Here is a 26,494-nt window from a genome sequence, read left to right as displayed (position 1 = left end):
GGTAACTGCTAGCTAACTGCTAGTAGTTCATTCATTTCAGTCGAGAGGGTTGAAAGATTTGCTCACGTAAATGTCAGTTACACTACTAGCTCAGCACTGGGAATAAATAGTAGTTTGCCAGCTAGATTAGTCAACTAAAGAGTAGCCAGTTTCTGCTCTCCTTGCTTTTACAACTCGTAAAAAAAAGTGCAACACAGACAGCAGCTGCCTCTGTTAATCTCTCCTGTGCTGGTTCTATACGCCAGCCTTTCAGAAGCTTTGCCTTCACACAGCCTGTCCGGCACGCTCTGTGGTGTCTCTGTGGTCCTAAATCCAGCCAGCTCAAACCGGAAAACGGCCTACCTGACCGCTCTGCGGCATCTGCATGGTCCTAAAGTACACCGGAGCCGAGTTTTGTATCACAGCGCAATGATAAAACTGGGGGGGACAAAAATTCCACTATACTGTATAGGGAATAATAGGGTGCCATTTGGGATGCAGCCCACGCCTCTGTGGCCACCAACATAACATATTCAACACAAGGAATAACATAGCCTACTTATCTATTAACTATATAACTTCACCCTAGGCCAAATTTAATTAATTATTTAACACAGAAAGCAGTCACACTTTATTTGGATACTATGTGTTAATAAGCAACTGCTTGCTAAGGTTACGGTAAGGTTTTGATTAAGGGCTAGGGTAGGGGTTAAGTTTAGGGTTAGGATAAGGGTTACGGTTACAGCTAGGGTAAGTAGATAGTTGAAATGTTACTGATAGTCCATCTGTGCATGCTCTACAGGCTATCCAAATAAAGTGTTACGCAGAAAACTACAGTATCAACTAGGCTAAGTTAGACAATTTCTTTCCTCGGTGAGCAGTTCAGTAAAAAAATTGCAGAAATAAAACATTGACTATCGCTGTGGGGTTCGTTAATGCAATATCCCAGCAAATATTTCTCAGTCTTAAACCGCAGTTAGGATTCAAACCACATTATGAAATTACATCCTATTTTAGTCCTATTTTCCATCAACAACATCATGATGAATGAATAAATAACTAGGCCTACATTCAGTGTCGTCTGTGGAGCTCTCTTTCTAAAGCCAACAGCTGTCACCTTTCTTCACCATCAGTGGGAATAACGAATGGAGCATTTCCCATCCTTTTCCCCCCTTCTGTATAATGCAATTCAGCTTTTAGCTGTGCATGTGTACAGTACAAGACAGTCTAACTAATAATAAAACCTTGATATGATGACCAGCCAATAGATTCTCTGCCTCTGGGATTCTCTGCCTCTAACCCTATTACAGGGGCTGAGTCACTGGCTTACTGGTGCTCTTTCATGCCGTCCCTAGGAGGGGTGCGTCACTTGAGTGGGTTGAGTCACTGACGTGATCTTCCTGTCTGGGTTGGCGCCCCCCCTTTGGTTGTGCCGTGGCGGAGATCTTTGTGGGCTATACTCGGCCTTGTCTCAGGATGGTAAGTTGGTGGTTGAAGATATCCCTCTAGTGGTGTGGGGGCTGTGCCTTGGCAAAGTGGGTGGGGTTATATCCTTCCTGTTTGGCCCTGTCCGGGGGTATCATCGGATGGGGCCACAGTGTCTCCTGACCTCTCCTGTCTCAACCTCCAGTATTTATGCTGCATTAGTTTGTGTCGGGGGGCTAGGGTCAGTTTGCCGGTGTCCTGTGTGAATTTAAGTATGCTCTCTCTAATTCTCTCTTTTTTTCTCTCTCTCGGAGGACCTGAGCCCTAGGACCATGCCTCAGGACGACCTGACATGATGACTCCTTGCTGTCCCCAGTCCACCTGGCCGTGCTGCTGCTCCAGTTTCAACTATTCTGCCTGCGGCTATGGAACCCTGACCTGTCCACCGGACGTGCTACCTGTCCCAGACCTGCTGTTTTCAACTCTCTAGAGACCGCAGGAGCGGTAGAGATACTCTTAATGATCGGCTATGAAAATCGAACTGACATTTACTCCTGAGGTGCTGCACCCTCGACAACTACTGTGATTATTATTATTTGACCATGCTGGTCATTTATGAACATTTGAACATCTTGGCCATGTACTGTTATAATCTCCACCCGGCACAGCCAGAAGAGGACTGGCCACCCCTCATAGCCTGGTTCCTCTCTAGATTTTGGCCTTTCTAGGGAGTTTTTCCTAGCCACCGTGCTTCTACACCTGCATTGCTTGCTGTTTGGGGTTTTAGGCTGGGTTTCTGTACAGCACTTTGAGATATCGGCTGATGTACGAAGGGCTATATAAATACATTTGATTTGATTTGGAAGAACACAGCGCCTTGAACTCATTTAACCCCAGGCAGGGCCATGCACCAGAGACCTGCCCAGGCATGCATTTATTACAAAGACCGTTCACTGCACATTAGTGGACTAGATCACGATAGATACTCCCTAGATACCCTGTCAACTAGAACATTCACATGTGCTTCTATAACAGGTTTACTTGTAAGCCCAGCAAGCAATGTTTGGGGGTATGTGAGTGTAACTATGTCTTTGTGTCTTCACCCACCCGTACTCGTGCTGTGAGAGACAGTCCAACAGCTCTTTGGCAGTGAACCTGGGATACATGGCAGCAATCTAAAGCCGAACAGTGACTTAATTAAGATTCAGTCAAATCAGCTTGAAAGACAGTACATGTCATCAACCTCAACACCACAATCTCATTAACATTTAGAATAAATGAATACTACAATGTCCATGTGGATGAGCAACCTTTAGTCTACCTATCAAAACACTGGCAGCCAAAAAAGCAAACAAACGATCCTTGGAGTGATGAAACATGAGTAATAACTGTAATCTCAGATTAAGTTGGACTGTCCTGGTTTATACCAGATTTATTATGATTGAGGAATAAATACTAACCTCACTAGAGTGGATGATGGAAAGGAAAGCCTGGGCGTCTTCTAATTAGCTGTGTGCTGACAGAACCCTACAAACAACAGCCAGGGTCTGATTAGTGGAGGGACACACGCGCGCGCGCACACCAACACACACACAACCACTGTCATTAAGTAAAAGAAGTCGTGAGGAGGATGATAGAGAGAGAGAAAACATAAAATTATTTTACTCTATGTATGAAGAGGTCAAATCAAACCAGATTTGTCACATACTTTGTAAACAAAAGATGTAGACTAACTTTGAAATGCTTACTTACGGGTCCTTTTCCAACAATGCAGAGTTAAAGATATTAAAACAAATATTTGAAATATTGACACAAATAACAATAACAACTAAAAATAACAAGGCTATATACAGGGAGTACCAGTACCGAGTCGATGTGCAGAGGTAGGAAGAAATTGATTTAGCTATGTACATAATATACACTCAGCGGCCAGTTTATTAGGTACACTACCCCATACACAACAATGGTTCGTTCCTACAGACAGTGAGTCACATGGCTGTGGCTTGCTATATAAAGCAGGCAGACAGGCAACGAGGCATTCAGTTACTGTTCGCATGAACGTTAGAATGGGCAAAACGAGTGACCTAAGCGACTTTGAGCGTAGTATGATCGTCAGTGCCAGACGTGCCAGTTCCAGTAATTGAGAAGCGGCTGGCCTCCTAGGCTTTTCACTTATGACAGTGTCTAGGGTTTACCGAGAATGGTGCGACAAATAAAAATATCCAGTCAGCGGAAGTCCTGTGGGCGAAAACAGCTCGTTGATGAGAGGTAGAAGGAGAATGGCAAGCTAGCAGGCGGGCAATCGTGCAAGCTAGCAGGCGGGCCACAAAAAGGAAAATAACGGCACAGTACAACAGTGGTGTGCAAAAAGGCATCTCAGAACGCACAACTCGCCGCTCCTTGTCACGGGGCTATTGCAGCAGACGAACACCGCGTTCCACTCCTATCAGCTAAAAGCAAGAAGAGCGGCTCCAATAGGCACGCGATCACCAACACAGGATAATTGTGGAGTGTAGAATTGTTGCCTGGTCCAATGAATCCCGGTTCCTGTTGCGTCATGCTGATGGCAGAGTCAGGATTTGGCATAAGCAGCATGAGTCCATGGCCCCATCCAGCCTGGTGTCGGTAGTGTAATGTTGTGGGGAATGTTTTCCTGGCACACGTTAGGTCCCTTGATACCAATTGAGTAACGTTTTCATGCCCCAAAAATCCAGGCTGTTCTGGAAACAAAGGGGGTCCAACCCGGTACTAGATGGGTGTATATAATAAACTGGCCACTGAGTGTACTAGGGTTAAAGTGTCTAGACAACAGGATAGATAACAGACAGTAGCAGCAGCGTATGTGGTGAGTGTGTAAGTGTAGTGTTTGAGTATATGTGTGTAAGTGTGTGCAGGGGCGTCATGCACCACAAAAATCTGAGGGGGCACAAAGTACATGAGGATGGCTGGGGGTGCTTGGGAGCGAGGCTCACCATCCGCAAGTTGGAGAATTTAGCATTTTTCAAACACCTGAAACAGCTTTTTCCTGCAGTCTAGAGCCATAATCATTATGCTTAATTCTATGTCAAAAATATGTCTATTTGTCTGGCTGTGTAAGCATACATTTTGAGCTCTCTATCCTCCTGTTTTCTTTTGTTTTTTTAACTAAATATGCTGCTCTACATCTCTGCTAAAATCTGGTTAAAAGATTGAAAGGAATGTGAGTCTTATTCAGTAGATTTAGTTATTGCTTGCTTTTCTAAAGTCTACCAACCTTGCCAGCTAGATGGTTAGACAAGCTAGCTACTCTAACTTAATTGATAGCCTGAAATGGCTTTTTGGTAGCTAGTTATGCGGTTGGGAACCTATCTGGGCTACCTAAAGCCAACTTCATTAAATTGTTAGGTGGCTAGTAGTAATAAAGAGAAAAAAAGATATTAATAAAATATACACAGTACCAGTCAAATGTTTGGACACACCTACTCATTCAAAGGTTTTTCTTTATTTTTACTATTTTCTACATTGTAGAATAATAGTGAAGACATCAAAACTATAAAATAACACGTATGGAATCATGTAGTAACCAAAAAAGTGTTAAGCAAATCAAAATATATATTATATTTGAGATTCTTCAAAGTAGCCACCCTTTGCCTTGATGACAGCTTTGCACACTCTTGGCATTCTCTCAACCAGCTTCATGAGGTAGTCACCTGGAATGCATTTCAATTAACAGGTGTGCCTTGTTAAAAGTTAATTTGCTTGTTTGTAGGTGACCAAATACTTATTTTCCACCATAATTTGCAAATAAATTCATTAAAAATCCTACAATGTGATTTTCTGGATTTGTATCTCTCATTTTGTCTGTCATATTTGAAGTGTACCTATGATGAAAATTACAGGCCTCTCTCATCTTTTTAAGTGGGAGAACTTGCACAATTGGTGGCTGACTAAATACTTTTTTGCCCCACTATATATATATATATATACAGTGGGGAGAACAAGTATTTGATACACTGCCGATTTTGCAGGTTTTCCTACTTACAAAGCATGTAGAGGTCTGTAATTTTTATCATAGGTACACTTCAACTGTGAGAGACATTGTATCACATTGTATGATTTTTAAGTAATTAATTTGCATTTTATTGCATGACATAAGTATTTGATCACCTACCAACCAGTAAGAATTCCGGTTCTCACAGACCTGTTAGTTTTTCTTTAAGAAGCCCTCCTGTTCTCCACTCATTACCTGTATTAACTGCACCTGTTTGAACTCGTTACCTGTATAAAAGACACCTGTCCACACACTCAATCAAACAGACGCCAACCTCTCCACAATGGCCAAGACCAGAGAGCTGTGTAAAGACATCAGGGATAAAATTGTAGACCTGCACAAGGCTGGGATGGGCTACAGGACAATAGGCAAGCTGTTTGGTGAGAAGGCAACAACTGTTGGCGCAATTATTAGAAAATGGAAGAAGTTCAAGATGACGTCTACAAGATCTACGGCCGACTCTGTGATGCTGAGCGGCCATGTGACCGTGCAACAAGCATGCATTTCGACCTACCACACTCACAGCAGCCCTCCGGTTCTAAATGGAACCTTGATGATAGCTTTGCACACTCTTGGCATTCTCAACCAGAGTCTTTTACAACAGCCTTGAAGGAGTTCCCACATTCACTCTGTGGTCCAACTCAATTCGGTTGAAGTTGGGTGATTGTGGAGGCCAGGACATCTGATGCAGCACTCAATCACTCTCCTTGGTCAAATAGCCCTTACACAACCTGGAGGTGTGTTGGGTCATTGTCCTGTTGAAAAACAAATGATAGTGACACTAGGTGCAAACTAGATGGGATGGCGTATCGCTGCAGAATGCTGTGGTAGCCAAGCTGGTTAAGTGTGCCTTGAATTCTAAATAAATCACAGACAGTTTCACCAGCAAAGCACTATCACACCTCCTCCTCCATGCTTCATGGTGGGAACCACTCATGCAGAGATAATCTGTTCACCTACTCTACATCTTACAAAGACACCAAAAATCTAAAGTTTGGACACATCAGACCAAATGACAGATTTCCACCTGTCTAATGTCCATTGCTCGTGTTTCTTTGCCCAAGCAATTCTCTTCTTCTCATTGGTGTCCTTTAGTAGTGGTTTCTTTGCAGCAATTCGACCATGAAGGCGTGATTCACAGATTATCCTCTGAACAGTTGATGTTGAGATGTGTCTGTCACTTGAACTCTGACGAATTTACTTGGGCTGCAATTTCTGTTGGTAACTCTAATGAATTTATCCTCTGCAGCAGAGGTAACTCTGGGTCTTCCTTTCCTGTGGCAGTCCTCATGAGAGAGTCAGTTTTATCATAGCACTTGATGGTTTTTGTGACTGCACTTGAAGAAACTTTCAAAGTTCTTGAAATTTTCCGGATTGACTGACCTTCATGTCTTAAAGTAATGATGGACTGTCATTTCTCTTCGCTTATTTGAGTTGTTTTGCCATAATATGGACTTGGTATTTTACCAAATAGGGCTATCTTCTGTATACCATCCCTATTTAACCTTTCTTTAACTAGGCAAGTCAGTTAAGAACAAATTCTTATTTTACAATGGCAGCCTACCCCGGCCAAACCCTCCCCTAAACCAGACGACGCTGGGCCAATTGTGTGCCGCCCTATGGGACTCCCGATCACAGCCGGTTGTGATACCACCCGGGATCGAACCAGGGTCTGTAGTGATGCCTCTAGCACTGAGATGCAGTGCCTTAGACCACTGCGCCCCTCGGGAGCCCAACCCTACCTTGTCACAACACAACTGATTGGCTCAAACGCATGAAGGAAAGAAATTCCACAAATGTACTCTTAACAAGGCACATCTGTTAATTGAAATGCATTCCAGGTGACTACCTCATGAAGCTGGTTGAGAGAATGCCAAGTGTGTGCAAAGTTGTCATCAAGGCAAAGGGTGGCTACTTTAAAGAGTCTCAAAAATATATTTAGATTTAACACTTTTTTGGTTACTACATGATTCCATATGGGTTATTTCATAGTTTTTATAGTACAAATAAGGAAACCCCCTTGATAGGTGTGTCCAAACTTTTGACTGGTACTGTATATTAATATCACAGGCTGACTACACCGCTTGCGTCACGTGCCCGAGCGCTGCAAAATAAATTTAGATATCTATATTATTCAAATATTGCACCCACTGCTTGCGCGCGTCAACGAGCGTCTGCGTTGCCAAGGGCTAAAATAGAAGTCAGTTTTATTTGTGACGCACTCACGCTGCAAGTCCTGCCTCTCCCATCTCCTCATTGGTTTCTAGAAGCAGGTACCCACGTGCTATCTCCTCATTGGTTATACCCATGTGGGTGACTGAAAGACGAACGAGGTCAGTGGCGGTAATGCACCTAATTTATGAAAGTTGCCAATCGCAATATAAAGTCAAACGATTCGGTTGAATGTTTACTAAACAGGTTATTTCGCCTGACAAAATAACTCCAGTACAGGGTAACGTCCAATGCTTTTGCACCAGCGTAACAAAACAAATAAACATAAACTAAGCCTTTGACCAAAAGGCCGTGGCCAAAAAGGGAAAGCAAAACAAATAAAGGCTACTCCTGTCTTTAGACTATCGTCTAAACATAATAGTAACAGGAGGAACCTAAAGCCCGCCTTGGTTAACAGAGAGCCAAGGTGCCCCAGTAAACAAAGCTTTTTCTGAGATAGGAAAATCCGACATCCTCCCAGCTCCCTGTCTCTATTCCCCATTCTCCCCCAGCTGCTCTCCTGGCACACCTATATATAGAGGAAGACACAAAGCAATTAGTGGGCCCAGGTGTGTACTATTTGGCTTTGCACTGAGTACCTATCCCCTGAGGAGGGTGCTGTCGTGTCGTCACTGAACTCACAATATCTATAGATATAGACACCCTAAATACTGTGGCAAGTGCGCTAATCCAGTGTCACTTTGATTATGCCTGCACATCATGGTTCACCAGAAGCCCCAAACATCTAAAGAATAAGATACAGATTAGGATGGAATATTTTGATTAGAGCTTGGATCGGGATTAAAAAAATTCAAGTCTGATGCTACCTGAGTCTGATGAGCCATACATCAAAGACATGTTATGATCCCAAGCCCCAAAAAGCCCAAATGATTGTGCCATTATCCAATACATAGCCTATCATAGGCCTACCACACATTATGCATGGCATAAAAACATGAAAGCCCATACATGTAGCTATGCTCTCTTGGGTAAGTAACTGAAACAAGCTCCAGTAAGCTAATCTTTTTGAGTGTGGACTGTATTGCTGTATTGTATTATACTAAACAAAAATATAAATGCAACATACAAGAATTTCAAAGATGTTACTGAGTTAAAGTTCAAATAAGGAAATCAGTAAATGTAAAAAAAAAAAATCATTAGGCCCTGATCTATGTATTTCACATGACTGGGCAGGGGTGCAGCCATGGGTGGGCCTGGGAGGGCATAGGCCCACCTACTTGGCAGCCAGGCCCAGCCAATCAGAATATTTTTTTCTCACAAAAGGGCATTATTACAGACAGAAATACTCCTCAGCAGCCACCCCACCCCTCCAGAGACGATCCCGCAGGTGAAGAAGCTGGATATGGAGGCCCTGGGCTGGCGTGGTTACACGTGGTCTGTGGTTGTGAGGCCAGTTGGACGTACTGCCAAATTCTCTAAAACGACATTGGTAGAGAAATTAACATTTAATTATCTGGCAACAGCTCTGGTGAACATTCCTGCATTCAGCATGCCAATTGCACGCTCACTCAAAGACATCTGTGGCATTGTGTTGTGTGACAACTGCACATTTTAGAGTGGCTTTTTATTGTCCCCAGCACAAGGTGCACCTGTGTAATGATCATGCTGTTTTATCAACTTCTTGATATTCTCACTAACAGGGATACAAACATGTGTGCACAAAATTTGGGAGAAATACGCTTTTTGTGCATATGGAACATTTCTGGGATTTTTTCTTAAAACATGGGACCAACACTTAACATTTATATATATTTTTTTAGTGTTTATGGACTGGAATTAAGCACCTCTTTCAAACCATGAACCTGGGAGAGAACATGTGATGCTGGTGCAGGACATGCGGCCTACAAAGTTACAATTATAGGCTAGCGAATTTGATTTACATTTTGAAATATAACAGGGCCTATTTTACATTTTTTATAATTAGTAGGCTGATACATGCATACCTTTCATACTATTTACCCTAATGTTGTACAAAGTGCGTATTAGCCTACCTACCTCCTCTTTCAATTGTTGCTTCATTCCTTCCTTGCTTTCAACAGTTAGATGAAATGTTTTGTTGTCCTGATTTTCATCATTGCAATGTCATGCTTGAATAACATCATTGTTACGGCTGTCGTCGGAATGAGACCAAGGTGCAGCAATGTAGGCGTACATTTTGAATTTATTAAATGAACACCAAAAAAACAAGAAAGATAAACGACACAAAGTATAGTAGCACTAAACCAGCAACTAACAAAAACAAGATTCCACAACCGAAAGTGGGAAAAAGGGCTGCCTAAGTATGATTCCCAATCAGAGACAATGATAGACAGCTGCCTCTGATTGGGAACCATACTCGACCTAAACAAAGAAATAGACAACATAGAATGCCCACCCCAAATCACACCCTGACCTAACCAAATAGAGAAATAAAACGGCTCTCTAAGGTCAGGGCGTGACAGTACCCGCCCCCAAAGGTGCGGACTCCCGGCCGCAAACCTGAACCTATAGGGGAGGGTCCGGGTGGGCATCTACCCTCGGTGGCGGCTCTGGTTCGGGACGTAGCCCCCGCTCCCTACGCTGATCCCTCCGCTTCTGTGGAACCGGACCATGAATCGTTGCCGGAGGAACCGGATCGTGGATCATCGCCGGAGGCTCTGAACTGGGAACCACCGCTGGAGGCTCCGGACTGCAGATCGTCGCCGGAGGCTCCGGACTGGGAACCCCCGCTGGAGGCTCCGGACCGCGGACCGTCGCTGGAGGCTCCGGACCCGGGGACCGTCTCTGAAGGCTCCGGACCGGGGACCGTCGCTGGAGGCTCCGGACCGGGGACCGTCGCTGGAGGCTCCTTGCCCTGGATTTTCACTGCAGGCTCCGGGCCATGGATCATCACTGGAGTCTTCATGCCATAGATTATCACTGGAGGCTTCATGCCATGGATCATCACTACAGGCTCCGGGCCATGGATCATCACTGGAGGCTTCGTGCCATGGATCATCACTACAGGCTCCGGGTCATGGATTAGCACTGGAGGCTTCGTGCCATGGATCATCACTACAGGCTCCGGGCCATGGATCATCACTGGAGGCTTCGTGCCATGGATCATCACTAGAGGCTTCGTACGTGGAGCCGGAACAGGTCTCACCGGACTGAGGAGACGTACTGGAAGCCTGGTGCGTGGAGCTACCACAGGGCTTACCAGGCTGGGGAGACATACTGGAGGCCTGGTACCGGAACAGGTCTCACCAGACTGGGGAGATGCACTGGAAGCCTGGTGCGTGAAACAGGCACCGGATACAGGCACAACCCGTCCTGGCTGGATGCCCACTTCCGCCCGGCAAATGCGGGGCGCTGGCACAGAGCGCACCGGCCTGTGAATGCTCACTGGAGACACCGTGCTCATCACCACATAACACGGTGCCTGACCAGTCACACGCTCCCCACGGTAAGCACGGGGAGTTGGCTCAGGTCTAAACCCTGACACCGCCAATCTCCCCGTGTGCCCCCCCCCCCCAATTAATTTGGGGGGGGGCTGCCTCTCGTGCTTGCTTTGTTGGTATAACTCCTCGTAAGGTCGCCGTTCCGCTTTCGCTGCCTCCATCTCCTCCTTCGGACGGCGATACTCCCCGGCCCTTGTCCAGGGTCCTGCTCCCTCCAGGATTTCCTCCCAGGTCCAGTCGTCCTGACCACGCTGCTTGGTCCGTTGGTGGTGGGATCTTCTGTTACGGCTGTCGTCGGAATGAGACCAAGGTGCAGCGTGGTAGGCGTACATTTTGAATTTATTAAATGAACACCAAAAAAACAAGAAAGATAAACGACACGTAAAGTATAGTAGCGCTAAACCAGCAACTAACAAAAACAAGATCCCACAACCGAAAGTGGGAAAAAGGGCTGCCTAAGTATGATTCCCAATCAGAGACAACGATAGACAGCTGCCTCTGATTGGGAACCATACTCGGCCTAAAACAAAGAAATAGACAACATAGAATGCCCACCCCAAATCACACCCTGACCTAACCAAATAGAGAAATAAATATGGCTCTCTAAGGTCAGGGCGTGACAATCATTGTAATGACATGCTTGAATAATATAGGACTACAATAAGATGCAGATGGCTTTATTTTCTCTTCATGAAGATTTAATGGTTAGGAGTCTGAACAAATAACCACTGTAAACCCCAAGACATTTTTAACTCAAATACTTCAAGTAAGTGGTACTCAAAGTCAATGACAAGTCATTTTTACTTAAAATGTTTGTGGTACTGACTCAAAACTAAATGAGAAGTCACATGTACTCTATTTTTTAATGTTATGATAACAAATTAACTTTTTTCCCCAGCATGCTCTACTGCAAGTGGATTTTTTGGTTATTGTTTTTAATATCTGTGTTTTTGCATGTACATTGAGTGATTGATTGATTGATTAAATGTTATGCTACACAAAGATAAAGACATTTTTTCTAAACTAATCCAATCATTGAATTTTTGTACCCTTACTGAACTGGTTGTTCCAGTTTAAATGGTTTAGGTAGTTTCCTCCCATTGTGCTTAACCCCGGTAGTCATTATGAGTGCAGGTTGCTGGTGAATACACATTTCAACTGTTGGATAGCCTAACGCTGGCTAGATCCCAATAAGAATTACACATCACTTTGCAAGCCAGCATAATGTGATTTACAGTTAGGGTTGCAAAATTCTGGTAAATTTCCCAGATTTTCCAGAAATCCTTGTTGCAACTTGCAGGCCTGATGTGGCCTGTAAACTATGAGTTTCAAGCCACTGTATAAGGCCTTGTTGTAACAATCCTCTTCCTGTGAATAACTGGACCAAAGCGCAGCGTGAGACGTGTTCATGATATTTTATTAAAATCAGAACACTAGAACAAAAAATAACAAAGAGGAAAACGAACAGTTCTGTAAGGAAACTAACAATACAGAAAACAACTACCCACAAAACACAGGTGGGAAAAGGCTACCTAAGTATGGTTCTCAATCGGAGACAACGATAGACAGCTGCCTCTGATTGAGAACCACACCCGGCCAAACACACAGAAATAGAACACAAAACATAGAATGCCCACCCCAACTCACGCCCTGACCAAACCAAAATAGAGACATAAAAAGGATCTCTAAGGTCAGGGCGTGACACTTGTGATATATGTAATGGTTAAATTATAATGTGATATTCACCTAGGAACACACTTGTTGAAGGCCACAGGACTGAAAATGAACGAATTCAAGACACACTGGGAAATTATTGGAGGCGTGGCTTAGTGGGGGCATTACATTTAAGTATACCATACCAAAGAAAATGCATTTGTATTACTCATATGAAGGGAGTACTGCTCACGTCAGCTATTTAAGTTCCTTAATTTTTTTTGTTTAGGTAATCAGCTTCCTCAAAATGTTTGAGTAGCCAGAACTTATCCGGTTTTACAGTGTATAGTCTACCTGCATTCCGTTTTCTCTCGTCTTTCAAACTCCCCAGCCCATGGCCATGGGTTCTATTGGCTGCTGTATTTAACATTCAGCAAACAAGAGCTTGCATCCCTCTTCCAATAGTCTATTAGTATAACAAATGCTAAAAATAAATTCTTCCAGTAAGGTATTCTAGTCTAGCTTTTCCTGGGACTCCAAGAGCAAAGGATTTTTTTTTAAGGAGAGGCCAGCAGAGAGCGACAGAGGCTATAAGTTATATGCTTATTTATAGCCCATCGTTGATTACCTAAATACAAGGCTAATAACTTTATTAAATATATATACAATTGATATATATATATATTTAGGTATATATATACATCAATTTTGAACAGGATTATCTATTGTTTTGCTCCATAACACACTTAAATTATTTGTCTTCCAATATGAAGTGGATCATTATCAGGTTATTTGATATTTCAGCTTCGGTAACAAAATAACACCATGGTTGTAACAACACTTTAAACAGTTTGTAAATGTGTAGAATGTGTTTGTTTTGGGTCCAGACTGGTAAGTTAACTTAGTCACAGAGGATTTTCTTCTGAATAACTGGTCAGTGCATAGCACTTTCCATTCAGTTTCAGGCAACTTTGATGTAAGGCTTGATCACACCTGTAGTGACGACTTCTATCCATTGTTCACTAGATATATCAATGTAATTACACCCAACAGAATGTTGAAAACAGAATGATTCCCACCACTAGATCACATAACTAGATGTGAGCTGGACGTGATCCCAACGCTGCCACCAATTTTAGTGGAAGTAAGTGAAAGCTGCAACAGACACTCTAACCAGGGTTCATTGGTGGCAAAGTGAGCACTAATGGCAGTTGCATTGAAAGCCTGGTATGCCCTTGGGCAGTGGCAGTAGGCCTACAGTGGTAGCATATGCCTTGTTACAATAGCCTAAGTATATAACATGATTGAGACAACCATAATAATCCCCATGAAACGACCTTGGAAGTAAAATAAGTGTAAATCAAATAACATTTTATTGGTCACATACATGTATTTAGCAGATGTTATTGTGGGTGTAGCGAAATGCTTGTGCTTCTAGCTTTGACAGTGCAGTAATATCTAACAAGTAATATCTAACAGTGTCACAACACATACCCAAAATACACGTAAATCAAAGCAAGGAATGCATTAAGCATATATATACATATACACTACCATTCAAAAGTTTAGGGTCACTTAGAAATGCCCTTGTTTTTGAAAGAAAAGCAAATTTTGTCCATTAAAAATGACATCAAATTGATAAAAAATACAGTGTAGACATTGTTAATGTTGTAAATGACTATTGTAAATGGCTGATTTTTTAAATAGAATATCACTTCAAAATATTTTCCCACCAGCACAAGTTTCATAAATTCACAAATAGCGATGAAATATTCACTTACTTTTTGAAAATCTTCCTCTGATTTGTCATCCAAAGGGTCCCAGCTACAACATGTAGTGTCGTTTTGTTAGATAAAATCCTTCTTTATACCCCAAAGTCTGTTTAGTTGGCACCATCGATTTGAGTAATCCACTCGTTCAACCTGCAGAGAAAGGAATCCAAAAAATACTGCTAAACTTTGTTAAAACAAGTCAAAATACTTTCTATTGAATCCTCAGATACGCTAAAATGTAATTAAACTATAATATTTCATACGGAAAGAAGTATGTTCAATAGGAAAGCGATATTAGCAGGTGTGCGTCCTCTTCGTCGCTCGCACATACACGAATTTCCAAGTCTGTATCCCAGTACTAAAACTCATTATTCTTCCTCGTTTTGGAAGAAACAAGCCTGAAACCTTGAACAAAGACTGTTGACATCTAGTGGAAGACATAGTAATTGCAATCTGGGAGATGGATTTGGATTTGCCCCTATACTTTCCATTGTAAGAGCATGGGTTCTCAAAAAAAAAGAATTCTGGTTGTTTTTTCTTTGGATTTCCTCCTACCATATCTATTGTGTTATAGTCTCAGGCATTATTTTAACATTTCTACAAACTTCAAAGTGGTTTCTATCCAATGGTACCAATTATATGCATATCCTGGCTTCAGGGCCTGAGTAACAGGCAGTTTACTTTGGGCACGTCAGTCAGGCGGAAATTGAGAAAATATTACCCTAGCCTGAAGAAGTTTTTAATGACATTTAGAAATTGTCAAGCCAAGCCTTCGATACTGGGTAAGCCTACAGGATAGGGAGGGATGTGTTTTCTGTTTTCTAGTTTATTTATTGTAGTGTTGAAAACCCAGACCATGACAATGAAGTCCCCGAAGTAGGTGTTTTGTTTATTGGTTGTGTGATGCATTGGCACAGAAACCTCTTGGTGGAAAATTTGTTGCATATATTTTATATAATTACAAATGTGGCATCAACATTTTGAAAATCTGATTCCTCCTAGCTGATCATTGTCTGCAACCAGCTCTGATCGTGAAGTAATGAAACAATAAGCTCATCTGTGGTGGTCGGCTAGCTCTGAACCTTCAGACCGTAGCCCTGCCTGGCATCAACTGTGCCATAATAGCATGTTGCAAAGTTGATATCAACGTTTAAAAACGTAGGGTCGCTACATTTATTGTTATTCGGGGTCGTAAACATTATATTGAGTTTATTATATGAGGGGGAGGGTGTTCAATTCATTTTACAGTACAAGGGGAGGGTCATGTGAAAATATTTTTACATTTGGGGAGGGGGGTGATATTTTTTTTATGACAGCTTGAGTTGGACAAGCCCCCCCTAAATGAAAGATTGATTGAGGCTGCCTGCTCCCATTTTGTGGGAATCGGCTGTTTGGTGTCTTGTATTTTCCATACCAGACTGAGGTTATTATCTTGCCTCCTGGCGTGAAGCAATACGAATCTACATCTTTAGGGGCCGATGAATAAACGAGATGATGAACGAGAACGAGGAAGTCGCGCTTGTGGGATGGGGAGTTCACAATAACAGCTGGACTGTCCACTCTATCCACGCCCGCCTGTCATTGAATGACAGTCACTGAGCGGAAGACAGAGAGAGGCGTCTCCACCGTGCGGCGCCACGATCGATGCGACACAGTACACCTGAGGAGTGAACCATACCTGCGGAGAGTAGACTCTTCTCCAAAACCAGCTCGCCAACATGGGGTTATCACCTTCTAGTCTCCTAGATGAACATGGATCCAACTACATACGAGGTAAAGGAAAACCTTTACAAAATGATTATGTGTGCTCATACTTTGTCTGCTCCAGACGCGGTTGCGTGGTAGTCTGTACCTGCGAGAGTGGCAAGATTACGCAACTCTGTTTTCCGCGGACAAATTTTACAAACCAATTTAATGAACTTTTTTTAAATCCACACCGTCTTCAATATTTTGTTCCACTGTCGCATAGGCTGCTACCCACTGGGCACATACGTGAGTATAACGTCTAGTTTTGATTTAGGTTAATTTGGTTGAGTTGTCAAATAAGGTTAATTCAACACATAATCAAGAACAAATGTCATCCTGTTTTTGGATTTAGGTTAAATTCGGTGTAAAAAATCCGAAATTCCCTTATGTTAATGACTTTTACAAATCCAATCAGTTTTCCACATTGATTCAAAGACATCATATATTTTTGGCGGGGTTGAAATGACGTGGAAACAATGTTGATTCAACCAGTTTTTGCCCAGTGGTTAGCTTGATTTGGTCTTTCTCAGTGGAACTGTTTTTTCTATTCATCATATCTTTTCACCTGATATGCTTGGTCAAGAAAATACAGATACAGTGCCTTCGGAAAGTATTCAGACCCCTTGACTTTTTCCAAATTTTGTTACGTTACAGCCTTATTCAAAAATGTATTAACAAAATAAATCATCACCAATCTACACACAATACAAAGCGAAAACAGGTTTTTAGAATTTTTTGCAAATATATTAAAAATAAAAAACATAAATACCTTATTTACATAAGTATTCAGACCCTTTGCTATGAGACTCAAAATTGAGCTCAGGTGCATCCTGTTTCCATTGATCATCCTTGAGATGTGTCTACAACTTGATTGGAGTCCACCTGTGGTAAATTCAATTGATTGGACATGATTTGGAAAGGCACAGACCTGTCTATATAAGGTCCCACAGTTGACAGTGCATGTCAGAGCAAAAACCAAGCCATGAGGTCGAAGGAATTGTCCGTAGAGCTCCGAGACAGGATTGTGTCGAGGCACAGATCTGGGGAAGGGTACAAAATATTTTTACTGCATTGAAGATCCCCAGGAACTCCATTATTCTTAAATGGAAGAAGTTTGGAACTACCAAGACTCTTCCTCTTCCACAAACAAATTAAGAAGGAAAGAAATTCCACAAATTAAGTGTTGATGTCTTCACTATTATTATTCTACAATGTAGAAACTAGTAAAAATAAAGAAAAACCATGGAATGAGTAGGTGTGTCAAAAGTTTTGATTGGTACTGAATGTTTGACTAACACTTGAGGATCCTACTATGTAAAAATATCAAATCACCAATTGCTTGGTCAATGTCATCTGAGAAAGATCAAAAGTTCCAAATCTGCAGGAGGCGTGGATGGTCACTGGTGTGATGTGATGTGGCTGTAGGATACATCATGCTACATCACTAGCCTGAGACAGACTGGAGATGTGGAGAGAACAGCAAATAAATATACATCGGAGCATAGGAGGATGTCATGGGAATTATACAGTAGCCTCATAGAACCTTCCTGAAATAACCTTTTGGAGTTTCACCCTAGTCCTGGTTCTGCTGTTTGTCTGTATCTGGCAGGGCTTTATCAAGTAAGGTCACCCCTTCTAGCCGTGCAGGCAGCTGAAAAGTGAGAAGCAGTCAAAAAGTTCCTGGACCTGTTTTACCTTTCTCTCTTCAGGTTACCATGGTGTCTATTGAGAAACATATGGGTGGGGACTGTGGACAAAGGATTATTATCTCTCTCTTTCTCTCATTTGTTGTTTGTGTGTGTGTGTGTTAGCAGGTGCTAATGGACAGTGCTTTCGGATGTTAAGCTTTGGCTATGTCATTCTCTACCATAAACAACTATCTGAAATGAATAATAACAGAGATTTGCATAATTGTACATTAATAGTGATGCGCCGATATGACATTTTTGGCCGATACTGATATCCAATATTTTCCATAACCCCCCCCCCATATTTAAAATTTTAGCTGCCTTTTAAGCATTCTAGTACAGTTAAATAGTTAACACACACACATGGACGCAGCGGTCTAAGGCACTGCATCTCAGTGCAAGAGGTGTCACTACAGTCCCTGGTTTGAATCCAGGCTGTATCACATCCGTCCGGGTTTGGCCGGGGTAGGCCGTCATTGTAAATAAGAATTTGTTCTTAACTGACTTGCCTAGTTAAATAATTTTACACACACTGACCAAAAAGTAATTTTGTTGGCCATTACTTATGTCCCCATTACCAGTAAAACATAATCAAAACCTCTTTCTTTCACTTACTTGCTGTGTTGTTTCATTGTTCATTTGTTCAGTCGTTTCATTCTCAACCAGGATTTCATCATACATGTCAAGCAGTGAAGTTTCAGCTCTGTCTGTCCGTGGCCTCTCTTCCTCGGTGTGCACTGTCACTGTGTCTGTTTCCATCTTGTCCAGCTGTGTATGTAACATTTCACATAAACCCTGTTTATTGTCTGCATCGAAGTAGCGGTCCTTGTACATAGCATCGAGCATGGTGGCGACACAGTAAAGCGAGAATGCCACCGAATCGCTTGTTCACAGCCCGTGTCGGCAGTTTTGCTGAGCAGGCGTTTCAATGCCATGACAGAGGGTATCACGTCTGCTGCAGGCGCAGTTGATGACCTTATTTCTCGAGTCAGTTGTTCGAATGGAGCTAGCTAGTGTGTTCATGTTTCCATGTTTCAAACATGTTCTCAAATGCCATTGAAATGGCAGCAGCGGTATGACAAGCAGCACATTCATGAGCATGCAAAACGACTTTCCTCAGTACGAAATCCTCGAGGACCCACTGTGCTGTCAGACTCAGCATGCTCATGGGGCTGATATCGCTGGTCCAAATGTCAGTCGTGAAGCTAATAGCAGTTACTGTGTAACTCCGGTAGGACAACATCTGAAAAATAGCGCACTTGGTAGTGTGTAACGGTGCTCGACCAATCGGCAAAAGCCGACATCACCCACGACAGAGAACGGTTGATTGTCAAGAGCAATGAATTCCATTATCTTGGCGTTAATGGATTTCGCCTTTGAGTTGTCTCGCTGAAATGTTCTTACTCTTTCAAATGACTGCTCGACTTGTTGACTGCTCAATCCACACAGCAGACATTGTGGGCTAGGTTAGGAATGCTGTGTTGCATGTGTAGCACAACATTTTACGTGGCGTCATTAATACCTAGTAGTATACCTATTAAGTTAGAGTAGCAGTGGTCGAGTGTATTACCCCTGCGCGTAGTGCAATCAATATGCTGATATAATTTAGGTAGTCTTGTTCTCAAATTTGCTTTGTTAAATTCCCAGCTACAATAAATGCAGCCTCAGGATATATGGTTTCCAGTTTACATAGTCCACTGAAGTTCCTTGAGGGCCGTCGTGGTATCTGCTTGAGGGGGAATGTACACAGCTGTGATGATAACTGATGAGAATTCTCTGGGAAGGTTATATGGTTGGCATTTGATTGTGAGGAATTCTAGGTCAGGTGAACAGAAGGACTTGAGATCCTGTATGTTGTTATGATTACACCATGAGTCGTTAATCGTGAAGCATACACCCAGCCCTTCCTCTTCCTAGAGGTGTTTATCTCTGTCGGCGCGATGCATGGAGAAGCCCGGTGGCTGTACCGATTCCGACAACATATCCCGAGAGAGCCATGTTTCCGTGAAACAGAGAATGTTACGATCTCTGATGTCTCTCTGGAAGGCAACCCTTGCTCGAATTTCGTGTACCTTGTTGTCAAGAGACTGGACATTGACGAGTAGTATATTCGGGAGCGGTTGGCGATGTGTACGTCTACGGAGCCCCATCTGCGGCGCCATTGTCTTGGGTCGGCTTCTGGGATTAGATCCATCGTCCTCGGAAGTGGTCCAAACAGAGAATCTGCTTTGGGAAAGTCTTATTCCTGGTCGTAATGTTGGTAAGTTGACGTCACTCTTATATCCAATAGTTCTTCCCGGCTGTATGTAATAAGAATTAAGATTTCCTGGGACAATGATGTAAGAAATAATACATAAAAAACAGAATACTGCATAGTTTCCTAAGGACTTGAAGCGAGGCAAACATCTCTGTCAGCACCATCTCACAAGTGATAGGCTAATATTGTCACTCATCAGACTATTCTTGATTTAATCCTGTCTTTACATTAGAGGTCGACCGATTATGATTTTTCAACGCCGATATCGATACCAATTATTGGAGGACCAAAAAAGCAGATACCGATTAATCGGCCGATTCTTATTTATTTGTAATAATGACAATTACAACAATACTGAATGAACACTTATTTTAACTTAATATAATACATCAATAAAATCTATTTAGCCTCAAATAAATAATGAAACATGTCCAATTTGGTTTAAATAATGCAAAAACAAAATGTTGGAGAAGAAAGTAAAAGTGCAATATGTGCCATGTAGAAAAGCTAATGTTTAAGTTTCTTGCTCAGAACATGAGAACATATGAAAGCTGGTGGTTCCTTTTAACACGAGTCTTCAATATTCCCGGGTGAGAAGTTTTAGGTTGTAGTTATTATAGGAATTATAGGACTATTTCTCTCTATACCATTTGTATTTCATATACCTTTGACTATTGGATGTTCTTATATGCACTTTAGTATTGCCAGTGTAACAGTATAGCTTCCGTCCCTCTCCTCGCCCCTACCTGGGCTCGAACCAGGAACACATCAACAACAGCCACCCTCGAAGCATCGTTACCCATCGCTCCACAAAAGCCGCGGCCCTTGCAGGGCAAGGGGAACAACTACTCCAAGTCTCAGAGCGAGTGACGTTTGAAACGCTATTAGCGCGCACCCCGCTAACTAGCTAGCCATTTCACATCGGTTACACCAGCCTAATCTCGGGAGTTGATAGGCTTGAAGTCATAAACAGCTCAATGCTTGAAGCACAGCGAAGAGCTGCTGGCAAACGCACTAAAGTGCTGTTTGAATGAATGCTTACGAGCCTGCTGCTGCCTACCATCGCTCAGTCAGACTGCTATATCAAATCATAGACTTAATTATAACATAACACACAGAAATAAGAGCCTTTGGTCATTAATATGGTCAAATGCGGAAATTATCATTTCGAAAACAAAACGTTTATTCTTTCAGTGAAATATGGAACCGTTCCTGCCTGCCACGCAGGCTCCTCGTGGAGTGCAATGTAAGGCAGATGGTTAGAGTGTTGGACTAGTAATCGGAAGGTTGCAAAAACGAATCCCCGAGCTGACAAGGTAAAAATCTGTCGCTCTGCCCCTGAACAAGGCAGTTAACCCACCGTTCCTAGGCCGTCATTGAAAATAAGAATGTGTTCTTAACTGACTTGCCTAGTTAAATAAAGGTGTCCAAAATACCGACCACCGATTGTTATGAAAACTTGAAATCGGCCCTAATTAATCGGTCGACCTCTACTTTACATACACTAAATAATATATGTGTGACATTTATTTTGATTTAGAATGGACCATTATCATATCATGCACCTGTCTCGAAACAGGGGCAGGGGAAAAAATGCATGTCATCTTTTCACTTAAATAGCGAATGGAGGACGCTATCCCCGTTGTTAATTTTCATGCCAGCCAGGTAGGCTATAATAATGTTATAAAGATAAGCAATGTTCTTAATATTAGGAAAGATAATAAATATATTATGCCTAGCCTATAGAAAGCTGATGGGATCATTCTCCTTTTAATAGAAGCCATCACTCTGTTTTCTCTCGCAATTGCACAGCCTATAGAAATGTTGCGCAACATGAGCTCATGGGCTCTCATGAAGTGTTTGATTACATTTGCAATGACATCAGAGTGATTAGAGGGATAATAGAGTGCTGAGTACCAGGCAAATAAGCAAGTTTGGTAGGCTACTAATGACCATCAGCAGCATCAGAGCATGGAGGAGCCTAATTACCACAACTAAACGGTCACGTGGAATTTGACTGCCCTACGTCATTTCAACATGGATAATTGGGTAATATTTTGATGAAGAAAAACCCTTGAATGGGTAGGTGTGTCCAAACTTTTGACTGGTACTGTACATTTAGGTGCAAGTGACCAAATCCATTTGAGATTCTGCGCAGATTATTACAGCAATTGTGATGATCTCCAGGGTCCTGTGAGGACCTAAGTATGCTATCTTGAACATGCCCACTGGGCACAAACTGGTTGAATCAACATTGTTTTGACATAATTGTGATGTGGAGTCTACTTGGAACATACTTTGGATTTGAAAAAAAAAAGCATCAATGTAAACCCTTGTTTTGAGGGTAGAATTTCAGTCATTCTTATGATAGCACATTGTCACTGACTATTACCAATGTAATAGCTGGACTGGGCTTGGTTTAAACCCTGGATGGGAGACCGAAGGGTATCTGTAGATAGAAAAATCATCCAGTAGGAGGTGCTGTCCAGCCTATTGTTATTTTCTGATAGTGGATAAAACGCTGAAGATCTGACGTAGTTTTAAGGGTACGAATTCAACATATTTTATACTAAGTTTGTCTGTTGAAATTTGGTTACCATGATGACATAGTCCTGTGTTTGAAATGCCACCCTCAAATAACAGGCGATGACTTTTTCAAATCCAATGTATTTTCCAACAAGATTCCATGTCATAATACGTTGACAAATTACATTGAAACAATGTCGATTCAACCAGTTTGTGCCCAGTGGGCTGTGACCCCTTGAGCAAGAGAGAGAGCAAGTGTCAGAGAGAGAGAGAGAGCAAGTGTCAGAGAGAGAGAGAGAGAGCAAGTGTCAGAGAGAGAGAGAGAGCAAGTGTCAGAGAGAGAGAGAGCAAATGTCAGAGAGTGAGAGCGAGAGAGAGACAGACTGGATGACCTTGGGCTCAGTAAAGAGAAAATGTAAAAGCTTCCAAAGCTCGTAGTGAAACCGGGAGCAGTATCACACCCCAAAATATGTGAGCTTAGCAGCTCAGGTATGGCTGTGGCTAGGACCAGGTGGCGTTTAACATATTACTATCCTGAACTACTATACATTGTCTTGCAGGTTGTAATTCTAAAGTTGTGCTGCATAAGGTAGTTGTAAAGAAAATACACCTATTGTCCACAAAAGCCCTCTTACTCAACATCCCAGGCATTTCCTCATTGTGAGGACAAAGATGCTTATTATAGTACACAGTGCAGAGATATATTTTTCATTGGGGAAATATTAGACTTGCTTCTGGCTGTCATTCAATGTTACATTCTTATTACACACATTAGTCCCAGCATCCCATGGCACCCTGCTATGTCATATCTACCACAGCTGAAGCCTGCAGTGAAAACAATGTTGTCACAGTCAATACATCACTTGAGGTCGCCAGTACAGCAACACTATTGCTAACTGATACTGAGGAGCAGGTCATGACGATAATAGAACACACCTCACAATCTCATCTGAGCACAGAACCCTTTTTAATGTGACAACACCCACTCCACAGAATTAGGCTGCAAAACCTCCTTTCCATAATGCAATACATGGGGTTGTGGATGGATGATGTAATGGTATAGCCTGTTGAGCTTGCCCTCCTTCAACAGAACACTATTTACACACAGTTGTAAACTCCCCCCTGTGAGCCAGCTCTGGATTGGCCAGCCTGATCGCAGGAAGCTTAGTATGTAAAACCATGACTGTTTATCATTGTTTTAACTTTCAAAGCTCAGCAGATATGCAAACGCTATGTGACAGGCTGGCAGCCAGCGGGGGAGTGTGTGACTAGTAGGGTTGCACATTGAGGAATATTCAGGTGGAAACTTTCCCTGGGAATAAACAGAAATATGCAAATTAATACAATTTAAATGTAGATGTTTTTTGCATTGGATATATTTCCATATCAAATGGAGACATACAAACCTTTTACCTTATACGTAGACAATTGCAAATGATTAAATCCTTCCAATAGAAATCAATTATTTAGTTACGAATTTTACTTTAATGAAATTAGTTGACTCTTCACATGGGATGATTTCACTGAACAAAAGGGAATATTGAAGGATCCCCAATGATCCATCACATCTCCCAAAAACATTTTCAGCATATATCTGTTAAATGATAGTCTAGAAACTAAAGCTCTGGTTGTCTTCTTCTCAGGCTTCCATGTCTTCTCCCTGGACCTCCTCAATGTCCACCTCTTGAACATCAGACTGAGGCCTCATCTTCACTGTCACTTTCCAACCTTGTTGAGGATAGATCGTTGTCAGGCTCAAAAAGCCTCACATTTTCCCAGATGGCCACCAATTTTTCAACCCTTGTATTGGTCAGCCTGTTACGTGCTTTGGTGTGTGTTCCCAAACAAGGACCAGTTGCGCTCCGAGGCGGCTGATGTTGGGATTTGGAGGATGATGGAGGCAACAGGGGAAAGAGCCTCAGATCCACAAAGTCCCTTCCACCAGGTGGCTGGTGAGACATGTTGGCACGACTGCTATATTGCATCTCCATCCCAAAGCCCTTGTGTTACACACGCCTCTTGGAGGGAACGCAACACCCTGCTACACTCACCTCCCCATGGAGTGAAAGAGGTATGTGACTGTAGGTGCAGGAAAGGATAACAGATGCAGAATATATTACCATTAACAGCAAATGTATTTCTTCACACGGTAATTTGGGGAAAAGGGGCTGGACGGAACCAAAGCAAAGAAAGTAAAAGAGCCCTATCTCCTACCTACCCACAACTTACCTAACTAGCACACTAACCAAAGTACAGGGGATGGGCCACCCAGGTCTTACCTAGTGTGCATAGACATAGTACATACTACGGGTATATGTATGCCCGCAGGCCTCCTGCCAAAGCACTCCCAAGGTGCCTTCCCCTTCCCCTTCCCCCCTGGGAACAAATGAAACAGAACAATACAAACTTAAAGTGAACAATTTCACTAATCAAAATCACAGTCCTATGGCATACACAAACGGCAGCAGGACCAGCTACAAAATAATTTACAAAAATTCATCGAGACCAACAACGTAACACAGGACATAGCAAGAAGCTCCCTCCTAACAAAGGAACACGGGATTTTAAAGCTGCAGAAGGAGTCGGTAATTGAAAACAGCTGTATCTCCTGACGAGAGGGCGGGGTCAGAGCTCCAATCATCAATGGGGCCGACCAATCAGCTGCTTAGGACTTCAGGAAGCCATTTCCTGAAATACACACATAAGCACATACAAATCCACAACAACACAGATACTGGGGTACGGAACACCGGAACACCTTGGTTGGAAGTGTACTTCGCCAGGCTGCCAAGAACCTTGCCCACATCCAGGCCTAGGTGGTGAGACACGGTAGTGATGACACACTGTGATGTGTGATGTGAGGGTAGGACTCCTCCGCTTTAGACCAAGCAGCCTTCATGTTCGCAGCATTGTCTGTCACCAGTGCAAATACCTTCTGTGGTCCAAGGTCATTGATGACTGCCTTCAGCTCATCTGCAATGTAGAGACCGGTGTGTCTGTTGTCCCTTGTGTCTGTGCTCTTGTAGAATACTAGTTGAGGGGTGGAGATGATGTAGTTAATTATTCCTTGCCCACGAACATTCGACCACCCATCAGAGATGATTGCAATACAGTCTGCTTTCTCTATGATTTGCTTTACCTTCACTTGAACTCTGTTGATCTCTGCATCCAGCAAATGAGTAGATAAAGCATGTCTGGTTGGAGGGGAGTATGCTGGGCGAAGAACATTCAGAAATCTCTTCCAATACACATTGCCTGTGAGCATCAGAGGTGAACCGGTTGCGTACACAGCTCGAGTATGACATAACATCAGCATTTCTCTGACTACGTTTCTCCATTGAGTCAAAAAAACGTCTGATTCCAGGAGGACCATGAGCTGTTGCTATCAATAAGGTGTCTGATTCATCATTTTCACATCGAATAGAAGTAGAGGGACTTTTGTCAGAGGTTGCGTGTTGTGAGCGCTGAGGAAACTTTATGCACTTGGCCAGATGATTCTGCATTTGGGACAGTATTTGCAAATGTACACAGCTTTTCCTTCCACATTAGCTGCAGTGAAATGTCTCCACACATCAGATAGTGCCGTGGCATTTTCAAATCAAAGTCAAATAAAAGTTTATTTGTCACGTGCTGAATACAACAGGTTACCTTACAGTGAAATGCTTACTTACAAGCCCTAACCAACAGTGCAAATTTGAAGTAAAAAATAGGTATTAGGTAAACAAAAAATAGGTATTAGGTAAACAACAACAAATGAAAAGAAAACA

The 26,494-nt window shown here is 42.5% G+C and overlaps 1 protein-coding gene across 1 annotated transcript in view; it reads left to right on the top strand.

Moving 5' to 3' along the window:
- Positions 1–16,119: 16,119 nt before the first annotated feature.
- The window catches only part of niban1b (niban apoptosis regulator 1b), a 34,233-nt gene continuing 23,858 nt past the window's right edge, over positions 16,120–26,494 (top strand). Inside the window, exon 1 of the mRNA XM_038998800.1 lies at positions 16,120–16,283. Within this exon, the coding sequence (XP_038854728.1) occupies positions 16,229–16,283 (55 nt within the window). The 5' untranslated portion in view covers positions 16,120–16,228. The remainder of the gene's footprint in view (positions 16,284–26,494) is intronic.

This window comes from Salvelinus namaycush, chromosome 8 (assembly GCF_016432855.1).
Source record: "Salvelinus namaycush isolate Seneca chromosome 8, SaNama_1.0, whole genome shotgun sequence".
Lineage (NCBI taxonomy): Eukaryota > Metazoa > Chordata > Actinopteri > Salmoniformes > Salmonidae > Salvelinus > Salvelinus namaycush.
This window is presented reverse-complemented; position numbering and strand designations above follow the sequence as displayed.